Source organism: Anolis sagrei, chromosome 1 (genome assembly GCF_037176765.1).
Source record: "Anolis sagrei isolate rAnoSag1 chromosome 1, rAnoSag1.mat, whole genome shotgun sequence".
Lineage (NCBI taxonomy): Eukaryota > Metazoa > Chordata > Lepidosauria > Squamata > Dactyloidae > Anolis > Anolis sagrei.
Window position 1 is genome coordinate 86703488 of NC_090021.1, and position 18615 is coordinate 86722102.

At 37.9% G+C, this 18615-nt stretch overlaps 1 protein-coding gene across 3 annotated transcripts in view; it reads left to right on the forward strand.

Annotated features, from left to right (window-relative positions):
* TRDN (triadin) overlaps positions 1–18234 on the forward strand; it is a 124721-nt gene extending 106487 nt beyond the window's left edge. For all 3 annotated transcript variants that reach the window (XM_067466862.1, XM_060775211.2, XM_067466868.1), the window contains 2 exons: positions 695–754; positions 18101–18234. In XM_067466862.1, the coding sequence (XP_067322963.1) occupies positions 695–754; positions 18101–18213 (173 nt within the window). In that variant the 3' untranslated portion in view covers positions 18214–18234. The remainder of the gene's footprint in view (positions 1–694; positions 755–18100) is intronic.
* The last annotated feature ends 381 nt before the right edge of the window (positions 18235–18615 follow it).

Below are 18615 nucleotides of genomic sequence, written 5' to 3' on the forward strand. Positions count from 1 at the left end.
TACATAAAATCAAAACTGTGTGGTAGTCCTGGGCTTTGTATGATGATGATGCTACTTTTGCTTTTCCAATGCTATCCTTATAATTTTACAGTTGCTAAAATTATTAAAAAGCAGGAAAAAATATGTTCAGGGAATAAGTCTCATATTGAATTGATAAAATAGTAAATTAGTGAAGTAGTAAAAAAGTACAAAAAAATAGCCGCCACCCCCTCCCAAATAAATGGTTGTTTAATGAAATAAAGTATAATACCAAAAAAAACAACATAAAAATTACATTTTATACAAGGGATACTGTTTTATGATAGAATTATGTATTATTGGGGCTAGTGGATACCAAGTTTCGTTCCACTGTAAACTTTGTAGGACATAGAATGGATAACTGGGCCAGAGAAGTAGCCCTAAATGTTTTAATCTCTGGCTGTATTTCTAATGTTTCTCTGAAGTTTGTTCCTGGCATTTGATTAGACTACAATTGTCATCAGGAAAATCCCATCAGTGCATAAGAATCCAGAAAGGAAAGAAGAAAATAAATATGGTTTTCACAACGTGTTTGGTGATTGATTGCTTTAAGCAAGAAAAAACCGTCAAAGGTTTCATTTTAGTGCTAAGCTCCCTCTGTCTCTTGCTTCCTAGTGTTTGGTGAAGATCTCTAATTGTGTCTTATTACTCTTTTCCCCCTTTTCTGTTCTGCTAGATCAATATGCATTCTGTCGCTATATGATTGACATGTTTGCTCACGGGGATTTGTATACAGGTACTTGAACTGACTTCCATCGCTGTTTCTCTGAAAGCTGTCTGGTTTGTTGTGATCCTGGAATGTGTGTGCTCTTTTCTATATGTTAAATGCTCAACTGAAGAGTGTGCAAATAGACTTTAAATAAAGCATATCAACTAATGGCTGTACCATTAAAGCTTCTAATAATCTTTTCTGTGATTGCATGCATTGAAATTAATGACAATATTATGTTTGAAGATCAAAATGGTTGAAAAATTCAGGAAAAATATTCCTAACAATCAATTACCATATTTTGCATGCATTTATATCATAGAAAGGATCGAACACATATTTAAAATAAGTAATGCTTTAAATTCTGTTATGTTTTCCTCAAACTGTAAAAAAAATTAAAGCAGCAATTAAAACAATCACAAGATGGTGACAAGTCCCTTAGATAGGTAGGTGTCCACTTTTGGGACATTTTTTGTTTATGGAGAAAGACAAATAAGGGAAGACATAGATACAATTATGCATAATGTAGGGATGCAGGTGTTTTCCTCTGTGGTCATCTGACAATGTTGAAATAAACAGGTTAGATAAAAGGAAGTATTTCCTCATACTGTATGGTGAATAGCCAAAATATCCACTATATAAGTGGCACCAATTTTTGATGTTTTTTTAAAGGAAATCAGAGGTATTGATGCTAAAGCTATCAAAATCAATCTACTTATCTATCATCTATCTATCTATCTATCTATCTATCTATCATCTATCTATCTATCGCATCCCAAATCAAAGTCATTATGCATTTACCAGTGAACCTACACTATAGAATTAATTCTTTTTGACACTAATTTAACTGCCATGGCTGAATGTTATAGGATCCTGGGATTTTTAGATTGAGGCGGCACCAACACTCTTTGGTAGAGAGAGTTAAAACCTTGCAAAACTACAATTGCCATGGTTTCATAATATTGAAGGTACATCTACAGTGGCCACTTAAGTCAGTTTCGAACTGGTATTGAAGAAAGTAGTTTTGCTGACCAGATGATTATATAGGAAATTCTGGAAGTAGTTTGAGGCCTGGCTGGTGAGTATAGAAAGCACAGAACATGGTTGCACATTAAGTACTTTCTTTTTCAGGCTGTTGTGGCTGCTTGTTATCTAGCCACCGCAGTGTAGATGGGGTGACAGTTAAAGTGATATCAAGCTGTATTAGTTCTAAAGTGTAAATCACACATGTAAACACAAGGCCCGCAGGTTGAATCCTGCAACATCATTTTATGAGACCTGCAATGCTTTCTGTTTCAGGGCAACATATATCCTAGTTTTGTTGCTTGTAATGATTGTAAGTAACACTGTGATTAGCATTCAAGGTGGCATAAATGTTTGCAGTGACAAAAGTTTGAAGCTACCCTACTTCCGCATAGTGCTTCTGATCTATCTCCTCCATTCCCACAAAGGGAACTATACACAATCATATTGGTCCTTAGTCAGATGTTTTGTTTCTACATATGTACAAGGAAGCTCTCAATGAACTGTACTATAAGTTGTCATTGTTGTATGCCTTCAAATTATTTACTACTTATGGCAGCCCTAAGGTGACTCTATCATGGTGTTTTCCTGGCAAGATTTGTTCAAAGAGGAATTGCAATTGCCTTCCTCTGAGACTGAGGCCCCTTCTACACTGCCATATATAATCCAGATTATCTGATTTAAACTGGATTATATGACAGTGTAAACTCATATAATCCAGTTCAAAGCAAATAATGTGGATTATCTGTGTTGATAATCTGGATTATAAATGGCAGTGTAGAAGGGGCCCCAGCCATAAGAGAGCTCATGATCATGTAGTGAGTTTCCATGCCTGAGTACATTTTTGAACCCTCGTATCCAGAGTTATACTCAAACAACTACACCATACTATAAGATTACTATCTAGTTAATGTGAAAGAAAGAAATAGCCATGTGTGGTCAATGAAATACACATGAAATCAACACTGCATATGATTATATTATGGAATGAAAGTTTTGAAGAAAATACACCACTTACCAAAACAGGTTCTAGGAAATTGTAATATTGAATTTTCAAGTCAAATATGATGTAACATACAGGCATGTGAGATTTGATAAGCACTCAAATCCTCTTTATAGCAAATACAGTGGTTATCTATAACATGGTTTCTTCAGGATCCAGGAGTGACATAACACATCCCATTGAATTGAGTGGGACCTGGACAGTTTTATATTGAATAGATAGTTTAATTCTGTGGGATGGCTGGAAATTGCCAAAGGTTAAACTCCTACATTTAGGATATGGCATTGGAGGATAAATTGACCTGCCTCGTGTAGGCATATAGTACTTCTGCTGTCATTCTTAATTCCTCCAAATCTTTTTCCAGCTTGTTCTTTCAAAGCAAACAGTGATTAATATTTTCTAAGTTTTGACACCTTCAGAGACACAGGGAGAAATATTGCCTTTCTACAATGTATATCTCACACATAATTGCATGCTGTGCAAAAACAGAAGCAAAAGCACCTAGGATTTGTTTATCAATATTTATCATTTATCCTTTTCCCCAACAAAGAAGAGTAAAAACAGGTTTACAAGATCTAAAAAATAAAATATATAAAAATAGATTATCTAACAGCTATGACAAGATGTAATATTTTATTAACAGGATTCTGAAAATGCAATAAAATACTGCCTCATAGAGCTATATCCAGATAGATTATAGTAAAAAGAAGAAAAAAAGAAAAAAAGAATTCTGAACAAGAATTTTACTTATAAGGTCAAATTCTAGTGGGCCTTTGATGAAAGTCACAAACAAAAAGCATCTCACTTCTTCACTTGAATAATAAACATTGATTTCAATGGATGAAATGGTTCTTCTTGGCATCTGTACAGTCTTGTATCCAAATCTTTATAGAGTACAGGGTCTTAACTACATTGGCTTCTCATCACAGAGCCAATTCAGAGAAGAAATGCTCCATGCTGACCCCAGGTGGCCACATAGCTGTGGGAATGTTCTTGGCCATCATGGGCATCCCATGCTGACATCAACAGAGGTGCCTGTGCAATCAGGGAAATGGAAAGGCACCTGTGGCAACCAGAAGATCTTCTAGAGTTCTGCTGATGTCTGCAATGGTGACTGTGACACAGATCAGATCAGTTCCCTCTTCCATGTGCTGATAAGTGCAGAAAAAAAGGAGTGGCTGTAGCAGCTTATGTGGACTGTGGGCCAAACCATAGTGGGTCTAACTGTACTGTTCACACCATGGCCAAACTGTTGGGTTGCTCTGGAGTTTTGATCAAACTCTAGGGTATTATCCAATCTTCCTTAATGCAGGGTTAAACCAAATTAACCCATTTTACCCAGCAATAAGCATAGCATCCCTGGATGTCATGAAGACAGCCAGAAGCAACTTTGTAGTCCATGTGGACTATTCAGTCTGTGTAGATATTAAGTAGCTGTTGGCTATTACATTCCAGTTTTTGCTAGAAGAGGAAATATTCAGTTCTTCTGGTCAGAGAATACATGTGCCTACTGCACATGTACTGAAAGCATTATAATAGGAAAAGAATATTTTGAGGAAAAGGCTTTTTTCTGCTTTGAATACTTTCTTCAATGCAAAACATCTTAGGAAAATTTGAAGTATTAAGGATACCTAGGACAGAAAGGCAATCCCATTTGATGTGTACTTGAGTCTTTTTTTTTTTACTTCTCAGTGTCTTGCTCTATAGGTCTCCTCTAAATATGGCAGTTCTCTTGTCATTCCTGAACTACAACCTCAATAATCTCTGTTCATCAGTTATTGTAGCTGAAGCAGATAGAGGTGATGTCCAGCCATGGTATGACTCACTGTTCCATGGTTTCTGGTGTGGTGTGTTCCCATGCACTTTCCACACTGCATCTCTGGCTTGGGCCTTCCCTTTGGGAAACCTCAAAATGCACCAAGATCTATATGCACTGGCACCTTAATCAGAATCAGAATCCATGCTAACTGCTACAGTTGGTGAAACTTATGAGAAAGTCTATTACTTGAATGGTGAGACAATGGCCAATATTGATTTCACAGCAGCCATAATTCAGATTAGAAGGGTTTTAAGATAGTTTGTTGTACTTTACTCAAGATATCCCCCCCACTAGATTTTACCTCTTACTTTTTTACATGAGAAGTATTTCCATTCACTCATTTGTGGTCAGAGGCACAGAGAACTTTCTTGGTATCTATATAAAATTAAAGAATTCCTTGACCCATGCAGAAAGGGAGAAGGACCTTCCAGTATCACCAGAAAGATTATAAAACTGCATCACAAGGCCTGAGGGCACACAGATATCTTTACATTTTCCTGCCTCCTTTTTGTGTCTATATGGTACTTTTCTACCAACTTTATGGAGATATGTGTCTTTTTCCTTACGTTTGGAAGACCTCTAGATTTCCACCATTCTTGTTGAGGTAAGGAATTCTACTATTTTTGTCTAACACATAGCTATAAAGAGAACAGAATTGTTTATCTTTCATTCTCCTTTGTTTAAAATTTAAATTTTAAGACTATTTTTAAAACTTAAAGACAATACAGTATCGCAACAAAACTCAAAGCCAAGAGGCAAGTGTATAAAAAGAAAAATATTTAAAAACCACAAAATGGAGATAAGGCCTAACTACCCAAATGCCATGTGAACAAATAGACTCTTTAACCTAGTTTTTTCCCTTATCTATCATTGACAAGGCTTTGTGCCATGTTCCATCAACCAAACTTGCATTGATCGTATGACATATCAAAGGCCCCCTGAAACAAATATATGGTTGGTTTTTCAGGGTTCCTGTCCTGAAATCATTTAGAGCTTTATGGATGAGAACCAGAATGTTTATTTGTGTCCAGAAATATTTTAACAGCTAGTATTGATGCACGACTGCTGTAATATGGTCCACAAAGCTAGCTATAGTTTTTCAAACATTTTGCAAAGGTTGCTGCATGTAGCTCCATTGTTGCGTACCTTCAAATCATTTCTGACTCATGGTGACCCCAAGGCAAACCTATCACAGAGTTTCTTGGCTAGATTTGTTCAGAGGAGGTTTGCTACATCCTTTCCTTGAAGCTGAAAGATATAACCTTCACAAGGTCACCCAATATGCTTCCATGGTTGAGCAGGGATTCAAAGCCTTTTCTCAAGAGTCATAGTCCAACAATCAGTTACTACACAATGCTGGTTCTCATATAGCTCCATGCATCCTTAGAAATAAACATGGCTCTCCAGGTTCTAATAATCTGAGTTGCCATTTGTTGTGGAATATTGTTATCAGCAGACCAGAACAATTGTAAATATTAGAGTAATTGTAAGTATTAGAACATTGAATTAGAACTGTGTATAAATTCTCTCATATTAAGTGACTCAGCTAGACGTGGACTATGGGAGGTGATTTGCTGCAACTAATGACAGATCTCTGTAAAAACAGTGTAAATTCAGCTTGATATTTGATAAGAATAGTTCTTGGCTATGGATAGTTATGTTCTAAGGTAAGTCTTATGTCTAGTTTAATTTTAAATAATGCAGCCAGTTTCTTCTTGTGTATTTAAAAAAACTTGTCTTCTTGTGTCTTCAAGTATAGGTTTTATTCAGTATTTGATATTGTCCTCTAGGAAGCTTATAATGGTTTATGTGGGATTACATTATTCTGTTGTATCTTCCCAACAATCCTGTGACGGGTGTAGGTCAAGAGGTCCTAAATTGCTCAAATCCAACCTCAAATCCAACCTTAACCTCAAATCCAAGTCTTAATGGTCGAGCGAGAAGTTGAACACAGGTCTTTTGCATCCAAATTAAGGCCTTGCCAGCGATGTAATACCAGCTTTCCAGTAGTCTTGCTGAAGCTCTCATTCATGTGGTGCTTCCTGTAGATTACAAAATTGGTGATAATTTGATGGCACGACATTTTGCCTTTTATGCCTCAGATACCCTGCTGGGATCTTTTCCCAGCATATTCTTAAATGTGTCTGAAAGGGAAGACATAATACAGAGCAATTTGAAGTTCCTCCTTGGAGGAGCAGAGAAAATTAAGGCATAATCATTTAAGTCTAATCAGGTATTATTTATCATGAACTATTCTTTCACTAATTACAACTGCCAGCACCACAGTTCTTTCTTCATCATTCTATTAAGCCATGCAAAACCATACCCAAAATAACCTCTCTCCTTTTCAGTCAAATTTTCAAGTAACTACCCTTGTACAAAGTTGCTACCATCCCATTCAGTCCAACAGGACTTGTGGTGAAGAATGTAACTGTTTCCTTCCTCTTTCCTTCACTGTATATTTCCTTTGACACTGGCATCTTAGGGTACAGTATATATGTCTACTCAAAAATAAGTCCCATGGAATGCAAAGGGAATGTGTTTTGCATCATATATAGTTATATGCTAATTTAAAGCATTCTTTTTGTAGTATTCTTTTTGTTGTTAAAGGCTGTTGCCACTTCTTCTTGTCTTTAAGTCATTTCCAACTTTTCATGACCCTAAGGTGAACACAATCACATAGTGTGTGTAGTGTTTTGAATGTTCGAGTACAACTCTGGAAATCAAGATTCAGTTCCCCGCTAAGCCATGGGTGACTTTGGGTAAGTCACATACACGAAGTTCCAGAAAAACCTGGTGATAGGTTTGCCTTAGGGTTTCCATACATCAGAAATTACTTGAAAGCAGATGATAACATCAAATTGAACTATTTGTAGCCACTCTGGAAGCCATTTTGGCTGAAGTGTACATATAAATACTCTAAATATATAAATAAACCATGTGTGTTACCATGTTGTTTTTTGTTGGAAGAAAAAGATAATTATAATTGTTAACTGTACCCCAGTAAGTAGTCCATCATTTTATAGTTGATTCCTAAAAATGAAGTAATCATTGTACATTGTATATTACATTCCTAACTTACTCTTTGTTCATAGTGCTACTGACAATTAGAAACTACCTTAAGAAGCAGAATATGGAATATTTTGTCCTTTTTTGGACACTGCCCATGGCCTCCTTTTGTTTATGATGAAGTCTTAAAGCAATATCAGCCAGATGAAGTGTATTGCTCATTAGGCCTCTGCTATCATCAATGAAGGCAGCTCAAAGGACTATGCATGACAATCTTTTCTCATTTTAAATCTCTTGTTAGGAGTCATATTTTGTAGGTATACAGAAATCTGCCTCTGTATTTAAAATCCTTCCACAATCAGTGTCATGGACCCAGTGTCATGGAGATTTGCCACAATTTAAGCTCTCCTCCAAAATTCAAAATGCATTGATTTTTTGTAAAAAAATAAATAAATCATCAGCTTTCCATGCAATACATTTTCCCTCTTCTCTTAAAATGGTGTAACCTTTTCTTGAAATGTATTTACATATGCTTAGCAAAACTGGCATTTTAATCACATCAGAGGCAAAAGACTGAAGTAATGCCCAGTTTGTCCTGAGAACTTGAAAACCTGTGGCATCACTCAACACAGGAATAAATGGCATTGAAATACCACCCAGAAAACACATTTCTATCTATTACTCATCAGCAAGAATTATTCAATAAAATCATCCCATGACTAGAAACAATATGATATATGAATACATTGTCTTCATTTACACTTCTTGTTTTTGTGGACCAAAATGACAACACTACTCTGCTCTGGTTTTCTCTCTCTCTCTCTCTCTCTCTCTCTCTTTCTTTCTTTCTTTCTTTCAGCATTTAATCCCCCTCCCTCCCATTCTCACCCCCAAGACACACACCACATCATATGAGTGAGAGAAAAACATAGTCAGCCCTCTGTATCAACAGATTCAACTAACCATTGTTTGAAAATACCCCACCCACCCCAAAAAAAACCCCCATAATCCAAAACTTTGCTTTTGCAGTTTTTTTTCTATGCCATTGTATACAATGTGACTTAAGCATCCATGGGCTTTGGTATCTGGGCAAGAAGGTGGGGTCCTAGAACAAAAGCTCAATGGATAAGAAGGGCCCTCTAAATGTTTTTCACATATGTAGTGAAATTATAGTTCCTAAACTCACATTAGGAGTCTCTGGTGGTGAAGCAGGTTAAACCACTGAGCTGATGAACTTGCTGATTGAAAGGTCAGCAGTTCAAGTCCAGGGAGCAGGATGAGCTCCCTCTGTTAGCCCAGGCTTCTGCCAAACTAACAGTTCGAAAACATGCAAATGTGATTAGATCAATAGATACCGCTTCGGTGGAAAGGTAACGGCGCTCCATGCAGTCATGCTGGCCACATGACCTTGGAGGCATCTATGGACAATGCTGGTTCTTTGGCTTAGAAATGGAGATGTGCACCTCCCCCAGAGTCCAACATGACTATACTTAATGTAAAGGAGAAACCTTTACCCTTTTAAACTCGCATTTTGGAACCAGTCCATATGTTAGTATTATCTCCGAATTATATGCACCAATTTACGGTGTGTGACGAACTGATGAGTTTGACCTGTTTGTAAAATTATCTAGATCTCATATTGAAGCACAAACTTAGAATGATTCAATCATTTCAGTGAGTGTTTAATGAGTTACAGACACAAGTCCTTGCAAGTCAGTTCAGGTTCAGTTAACTTAACCCAAAATAAATGTGTCAAGGCCCTAATAATTTCTGATAGCTACAACTCTGGAGGCCAAGTTTCAAATCCCCACTCAGTCATGAAAACCCACTGAGTGAATCTGGGTGAGTCACATACTCTCAGCCCTATAAAATGCTGTGATAGGCCTTAAGGTCATTATATTTGACTTGAAGGTTACTGAATATTTTTATAATAAATGTCTAATTCCTCAGTTCAAGACAGGGGACATCCTATTAGCCCTGTCTGTCAGGTAGCCAGTGTATCAGATTATAAACATGTGAATGATTAAATTATACTACTCCTTATAATATCTTGTTAGTCGTATTGCACTGACCTCATGGCACATTAGGGGTTGAAATACTGTATTATCAGCCACAATCTTTTTAATCTTTTTAATTAAGCATTTTATTCTGAGCTGCATGGAACACTTGATTGCAAAGGGAGTTGGATCTTCTCTGGGATTCTTAAGAAAGCCCTAATTAGGAGATCTTCATTCTCTATCTACTACTCCATCTTTCAAGGTATTAGAATACCATGCTTAATAGTTAAAGGCTGAACTATTGTGAGCAAGAAAGTTGTTGAAATATATAAATCACTGGTATTTAAATGGGAAAAATTAAAGGTCTATCCAGACTGTGCAAATGTTCTGGGATCTTCCCTGACCCATCACTGTTCTGACTGTGGCCCAGACAATGTTGCTCTTAACCCAGTTAGGGTGCATTTGCAGGTCCAAAACCAACTTTTTTGCACCAGAGCAAGAAGATGTTATTTTGAAACCCCAAGAAATTCCAGGCAAGATAGAGGTTAAGTTCCTATTTGGTTTCGTTGACTTGCTTCCTCTGGGACGCCTAGGCAGACTTCCCTGATGATGACATGGAGAAGTGTTACCATATGTCAGCCAAAACATCAAACCCCAATATCTCCGAGGCATGATTGGATGCAGGGATGGGACCAACAGTCTGTGTTGTGCATTCCTGGCATAAATTACCATGGCTTGGCATTTACCAGCATGCTTTAGTAAACTCAAAAGGTAGGCTTTTTTGTTCTTTTGCCCATTTGGTGGAGTAGTATTTGATCTGTTACAACCTTTCACACTGCTAGCACTTTTTGTAAATGTTCTTGTGCACAGAATTCTGAAAGACCTATTCAATATGTTTTGGCATATGAATAACTACTAAACTCAGCTCTTGGCAGGTTTGGTAAAATGGTCAGAATGGAGAATATCATCTAGACAGGCCCGTAGCCAGGATTTCGTTTCGGGGGGGGGCTAAAAAATTTTTCAGGGGGGGTTCGGGGGGGGGGCTGAGTTTCGGGGGGGGGGCTGAGTCTGAGTGAAAGAGGGTCTAGCCTAGCAAACCTTTTGTATCATTACCCCAATACCCCCATGCATATGGGATATATTGAGTATGGTGATCAGATCATGATATGAATAAACATAAGTTTAAATAATGCACCAATAAGGCCTTTTCGCGAACCACCATGAAAATTTCGGGGGGGGCTGAAGCCCCCCGAGCCCCCCCCCTGGCTACATGCCTGCATCTAGATTATGTATCTGTAGAAAAGAGCAAAATATACGAGGTGTCCAAATATCTAATATATGAGTGGCAGTACCATATATTTATCTTCCTCTTTTGTTTCAGTAGGAAGTGGGAAAGTTTTCATATCCATCATTCTTTGTGCGTGCAAACTTGTGTGCACTCATTGTAATTCATCCTTGGGAGAGTGTCATATATTTTTTTCTATGGTGTCTATTGTTGATATATTTTGTTAGACTTCTATCAGACTTTGGGATCTTGTGTTTCTCTTTTAAGCTGGCTCTTCTCTTGTAACCTCTTTCCTCTATGTGGAGATGTTGCCAGGGCTTACAACAGCTTTGTTAGTTTTATTGGGACCTCTCTCCCTATATATACTATTTACCCAGCAGCTACATTGTCTCTGCACCAAGACATTCCCCTTTTTCCTTTGTTTTGCAATCTTTAAATTCACTTCTTATTTCTACTTGTCATTGTCTCAAATTTGACATGTCCAAGATTGAAGTTCCTTCAAAGCTTTGTTCTTCTCTATGAAAGTCTATATCCATTCTCAATATAACTATTCACTTGTCAATCAGTAAAAAGCCTTAGCTTGATCTGTGATAAGGTTTCTTGTTGTAAACTTTATCACCTGAAAGACAGAGAATCCAATTCTGAATGAGATATGCTTAATCACTATTTACAGATATCTGACTCTTTTTAGTTGGAATTGTAGGAAATCAACACCATCCAGGAACATCTTTCTTATTATTTGAACAAGTAACTCTCTCAAATAAATCTCAGAGCCAATGTCCGGTGACAAATTTACATGTTCACACAGACAGAAGGCACATACAGAAAATGCTCATGAAGAAGCAGTAGGTCTCCCACACATATTAGCTATTTGTCAACAGTCACAATATAAAATAGACTTTCTGACATTAAAAAAATTATATTAATGTGATTATTTCTTTCACACTGTATCTACAAACCTCATCACCCAAGGTGATTTAACTATTCCTGTTATACAAAGTCTTCTAGCTCCTGACTAAGGTCTTTTTGACAAATGAAGAAGTACAGCAGTTGGATATCATCAGTGTCACTAAAATTGTTTCTCTTCTCTCAGGGAAGAGGTCCATCTTGAAAAAAATCCAAATGAATGTCAACTCTGGCTATATGCCAGGGCTGTTGCGGCATTGGATGCCCTCTGCATGGCCATGGTGTCCACAGGGGCTTCTCCTCCCCAGAAGCCCCTGCGTGGTGGGAGAAGTTCCCGCCATTTGGCCAGCTGGCCAATTGGCAGCAAGCACTGCCCAGCTTGCCCATTGGACAGGGCTGGCCACCATTTTGTCCCAGCAGCCTTCATAAGGCTGCTGCAGTCGGGTGCAGGCATTGGGCCTGCTTTGTTGATCCATCCCACCCACCCGGCAGGCTCATGTTGTTTGGGTTTTCTGTTTGGTGTTTGTCATGTTTCAATTTTGTCACTCCTTCCTGGTTGGCGGGGGCATGGGCTCTGTATCTGGCTTGCTTATCCCCCACCCCAAGCAGAGCGGGGGAGCGTCCGGTGGTCCCAGTGTGCTAAGGAAGCATAGGCCCGGTATTGTGCCGGTAGCACCCTAGCGTAGAATGATTATTGGTCAGCAACGGGCTGACTGATCCTGATCCAGAACCCATGCATGGCAGCCAACCCTTGTTTCTGTAATCAAGAAATAAGTTGTGGCCAGTTTATATCCTAATCCAGTGTATGTGTCTTCTTTGTCCTCCGGTGGTAGGTGTGTCGCCCATGCGCACGCAAAGTGTTTCTCTTTTTGTACAGCCTTTCAAATACAACCCAGTATCTTCTTCAGATCAGTAATGTTGGCAAGTACCCTGCATTAGGTTATACTTAACTAAGTACTTCACTAAGTAATTTGGTTGATAGGTTTAGATGGGCAATTGTTTCATACTCATAATCACCACTAGGTCATGATAGGACACTATTTCCACAATAGCAAACGTACCCACCCCACATCTACTTTACTGGTCATGTGGATAGTAATATACACATGGTCTGTGGGAATTGTTACTATACTTATCAGTTTGTTAGATAACATTTTCCAACATCACCTACCATTCCTTTTTTACAAACATAAATGAGTGTTTTTTTTAATAAAAAATGATAGATCCATTCAATTAACAAACTTTTGGCATACAAATCTTATCTCAATATACATTATTCCAAAAGTCACTTTACCTATATGATGCTTTGTATATTCATTAGATGTGTATCACCCATTACCCATGCCCTCCTGGCCATTTTCTCCCTCCCTCCTGGAACAGCAATTCCAAATGAAGACACTGCATCGATTTAATTATGTGGAAAGCCTGGTTCAAAATGCTACATCTATCATCTCCACCTATTTTGTTGGCTAGAATAGACCATTTCCTATACCAGTCTTGATTTTTTATGACTATTGTTATACTTATTTTTCCTTTGATTAATGAAATCATTGATTATGTATTTTGAGAGACAAGACCACCAAATTTCCAAATCCCATTTTGTATTATCTCTCCATCCTCGACCTACTGTACCCTGTATTGCGGCTATCATAAATTTTAGGATTTCTGTCCAATTGTTGATATTTTCTTTTACCTCTATAGTGAGAGACATTAATCTGGCTTTATCCCCCTTTAATTTTCCCTATTATTTATTCCATTACATTTCTTATTTTACTGTAAAAGTTCTGGATTTTTCTGCAATCTTACCACATGTGGAAGAATGAACCTATTCCCCCACAATTAAAGCATAAATGAGTGTAAGGACTTTATCCCATGGGCAGGAGGGAAGTGGGGAAAGTGGAGGATAGTGAGGGAAAGCATCCTTAAGGACTTTATCTCATGGGCAGAAGGGAAGGGGGTGAATAGAAGAAAGCAGGGGAAATGATCCTTAAGAGTGGAGACCTGACCTACCTTGGGAAGGTCCATCTTTGGGGTTGGCTAGCCATCCCACAATGTCTCCCTGTCTTCTTCCGGCTTTCCCCCTCTTCCCACAACTGTCTTTAATCAGGAGTTGGGGAATACCCAACTCCTGAAAATGGAGACCTCTCTGTGTCTTTGAACATTGGCAAGATGGATTTCCATGCACAGCCACCAGAAGTGGCTGTGTATCATGGGATGGTTTCTGTGGGACTCTGTTTTACCAGTGTACAAAGATGGTAAGAAAACAGGGAAGAAATTAAGGCGGGATAAGGTCGCAAGAGTGGGAACTGGACCTACCCCAACATTGGCCAGCCATCCCACAACATCTTCCTGTCTTCTTTAGTCTTTCCTTTGCTTCCCATTGCTATTTTCAATAAGGAGTCAGGGAACACCCGACTCTTGAAAATTGAGACCTCTATCCATCTTCGCATACTGACAAGATGGATTTCCATACAAAGCCACCAGAAGTGGCTGTGCATCTTGGATTGGTCTCTGAAGGCCTCTGTTTTGCCAGCGTATGAAGATGGTAAAAAACAGGGAGAAATTAGGGTGGGTGAGGTCATAAGAGGGGGTTCTGTACCTGAATGGGGAACAATAATGGCTGTATGGGGAGAATAGGGCCTTTCTGCTAATGATCAAAGCACAGTTGAATAATGTTTAGGGAGGGAGCAGAGCAGAAGAAGTTGTTTAGTTAAGTTCAGTGGGCCCTTGGTATCTGCTGGTGCCTAATGCAGAACTCCTGCAGGACTCCTCATGGATACCAAAACATGTGGACGCTGAACCCCCATTACAAAAAATGGCATAGTAAATTTTGACCCTTTTATAAATGGTAAAATCAAAGTTTCCTTAACTGATTTTTAAAAATGAGGATAATGCATTCAAACCACAGATGGTTGACTCTTTGTATACAGAATCCATGGATATAGAGAGCTGAATGTACCTAGTTAAGTATAAGATGATATAGGCCTCAAATATATTTGAACTAGAAGACCTGCACCAGGCTAGAGCCGTTAACTAAAGAGATATTTTTTATTAAAACTATAGATAACAAAAGGCAAGTACAAGCAATTTAGGAATGAAAAAGGCCTCTATTATAGTAAAACAAAGACTGCATCAATGGGCCTTACATAAGTGTTGACTTACCATTCAGCAATTGATTCAATGAGTCAACCTTAGCTGTGACTAGCAGTTGCATTTGCCACAGTGTTAGAACAGAATCATTGCTTAAATGTCCACCTAAGCAGCAACAGTTACTAGGAGAATAGAAGCTTAATGAAGGAACTGGGGTGCTTCGTATTTAAAGAATGGTGACTCATCAGCTTGCTCCCATGGAAATCTAAGGGTCTCAAAGCGTAACCAAAATAAGCATTTCTACATCACATTTTCTTTTTGTTCCTTAGATACAATCTGTCACCAAGTCACACTGCTTTTGCCAATACAAAATTGCAGTACACATCTCCTCTCTCTTGATTTCTTCAGTTAAAATGTGTTGTTCGTGTTCTGATAGTGCCATCTATCTTTTTAAAAATGGCTTCAGAACCTATAGTAGTTAGAAGCTCATGGAAAATCCAGAGGTCTAAATATCATTTATTTTAGTTGAGTCTAGGGAAGATAAAAGTACAGGCAGTCTCTGAGTTACAAACATCTGACTTACAAATGACTCATATTTAAGAATAGAGGTGAGACAACAGGAAGTGAGAGAAATCTACTCCTAGGAAGATAAATTCACTCAGGAAAAGTTATCATGGGGAAAAAGTGTCTCCACTGAAGCTTTATCACCAACCCTTGTTTCCACAACAAGCCAATTTTTTCAAAATCTAATTATCACAGGACAGAAAGTACAGTGAAATCTTCTGAACAGGGGCATAGACAGCAAATCAAACATCACAGGGGAGCTAACTTGCTCCTATTCTATCCAAAGCTTGTGTGTGTGTTTATATATTTCTGTTGTTACACTTAAAAAGTACCTCTTCCGACTTACAAACAAATTCAACTTAAGAACAAACCTACAGAATCTATCTTGTTCATAATTTAGGGACTGCATATATATTAAATGTCCTATGGGATGCTACAAATATTGTCTTATTCTTAAAGGATTTTAAAACATTGCCTCACTTGTCCTGTTTTGAATGTTTAGATCATTTCTTATTAAAAATATCGCACTGCAATTCCACTTTAATTATGCTGGGTTCATTCTGGTGAATCCTGGGATTTGCAGTTTATAGACAAGCATTTAGAACATTCAGCCAGAGATCTAATGTCTTACTAATCTACCATCCCCATGAGTTTGTAAGATGTTGTCACAGCAATTAAAGTGGCATAAAACACTATAATTCCTTAGGCTTCTTCATAAACAGCAAAAGCGAGGATTCCATAGGATGCTGCCAGAGCAGTAAAAGTAGAATCATAGTACTACAACTATGTAGTGTGAAAGGGCCCCTGGCCAAATTTCCTGATATGTAATGACTCTTCCCTACAGATCACACACTTGAGATTCTGGAAATTACAGTGCCCCAAAAAATCCGTTATGCTTCCAGTAATCATCTGATTGGATACAGTAACTGTTGGAATAGTTATTAACAGCTGGATTGCTGAAGCATATTGATAGGAGGGATGAAAACCAGGCTTTTTCTTATTTACTGCACAGCAAGGGTCATTTAGTCATGGGCTATAACAAAAATACTTCTGTTGGCAGATTTTGTATCTGACTTTCTCAGCTATCGGTGCATTTGTGAGATCATTTAAAATCAAGCTTTGAACCTGTAAGAAAAGGGCAAATTGGTTTAGAAGACCCTCTTTAACATATTTAATCAAACGAATGGATAAAATATTAATCTGGACTCTTCTATTCTGTGCCCATCATCAAAGTGAATAAAGATACATTTAATAGCACATGGAAACATAAGAAAAGATTTTTACCAGGCTAGGCAAGACCTTCTTGGAACAAACATTTTGACCTAAGGGTTTTTTTTTTTCACTCTTGAGCTTTTGATTTTTTGATATTATAAAATCTTTTAAGGCTCATGCCATGTATTGAGGTCCTAAAGCATGCCCCATGTAGTAGCCAAGGTCTCTGAAGCAGCTTAATGATCAGCCATTTTTCTTCAATATTACTCTATACAACATTCTGAGAGTCAACCCTTTGTCAGACATCTCAAAAAGCCATTAAATCTAATTGCACAATTTGTCACATCTTTCCATTTGGCAGGGCACAAAACTAAATGAATGTAAAATAGTTTTAAAGATCTACATTTTCAACTTGGGCTCATTGTCTATATTCTGACTTTTGCTGTCAATTCTTACTATGTCCTAAAAGCAGTCCACACTTGCACAGAATCTGCTTTCATCCCCTCAGCTGATTTCCAAACCTTTTGAAATTTGTAATTTCCTCCTTTGAAATTACCATGAAATTACATGCCATTATTTCATGATGGTCAGAGCCCTTTTGGAATTAACTTTAGGGGAGATTTCTCCCATAACAATGAACAATTCTGAGCAGGGAATTTTCTGCTTTCTGAGGGCCCATCCAAACAGGCCTTAAAAGCGAGACATGTCTCAGGTTTACTGGAGGGATCCAAACAACGCCATCAGTAAAACTGAAAAAATTAGTTTTCCCTGCTTTGTTCTGAATTAATTAAACTCTGGGTAAGATCCAAATCTTATGGTAAGATCTGAATTGTATGGCAAGATCCTGATCTTATGGTAAGATCTGAGTCTTACCAGGTGTGGGCCCTGTGTGGATTGGTCTGGGGATTGTGTGGCTCTATAGTACCCATCTCACCTCCTCCCATGGATTCTATACTGCCCATCTTGGCTCCCCTTTCCACAATGATGTCATCATTGCATTTAGAAACAGGCAAGAGAAGATTCCCCTCATATGTTAAATTGTGCATTTTTACAATTCTCTATGGTGGAGAATGGAAAAATAAGTCAATTGCCAATTGACTTAGGAATTGTGGGGAAAACCCACACTATAGAAACTGTGAAATACATAGAATCCACAGTTGAGGCTTGTGTCATGTGATGGACTCCGTGGGTTGCAGATTCTTAAATGTGTAGAAACATTGAATTTATGGTGTGTGATGAAGTCATAGGTCCACCAGTGAGATTCTATGGTATACTTCCACCCCAACTATAATCAAAACATAGGGTTGGCTGATATCCATGATTTCAGGTATCCACGATGTGGTTATGTTTTTGATTGTGCCTGTACATAAGTGATTCAAAAGAAAGAAGCTGTGTATTTCAGTTGACATTATTATAAAATAATGTATTGTTTTATTGTCTTCTTTCCTTCTTCTCTTATATGCAGGACCAACTCCTCAACTATTTTTACCACAGACCCCAGCAATCTCACCTGGAATCCCAGCTTCTGCAGGCAAGTTCAACTTTCTCTCTTCAAAGATTCTAAATCTTTTATTATAGTTCTTCTAACTTTCTCATAATATTCTTGAACTGAGCTACAGAATAGAACACTGCTTTCAATTTGTGTGTCTTCTATGCAACCTACTGCCTACAAATTCCCTTTCTCTTCTCTTCATTTCTTTGGATATTATATAATATCTGGTAAACAGCTAAATACTTTATCATCTTCTGAAGTATTCAGTTGCAGCCTACACTGTGCTACTGTTCCAAAATCAACAAATGGTAAAACGGCCAAGGTGTGATTGTGGTAAAGGCATAAAGTGTACATTACACTTCCTTCAAAGAATGGCACAATGAGGACGTAATGCCTTTCAAAACAAAAACAGTGCAAACACATTACAGTCATATTACAGTGTAATATAGTAAGCTCTCTATGGGAACACAGATTTGTCATGGACAAAG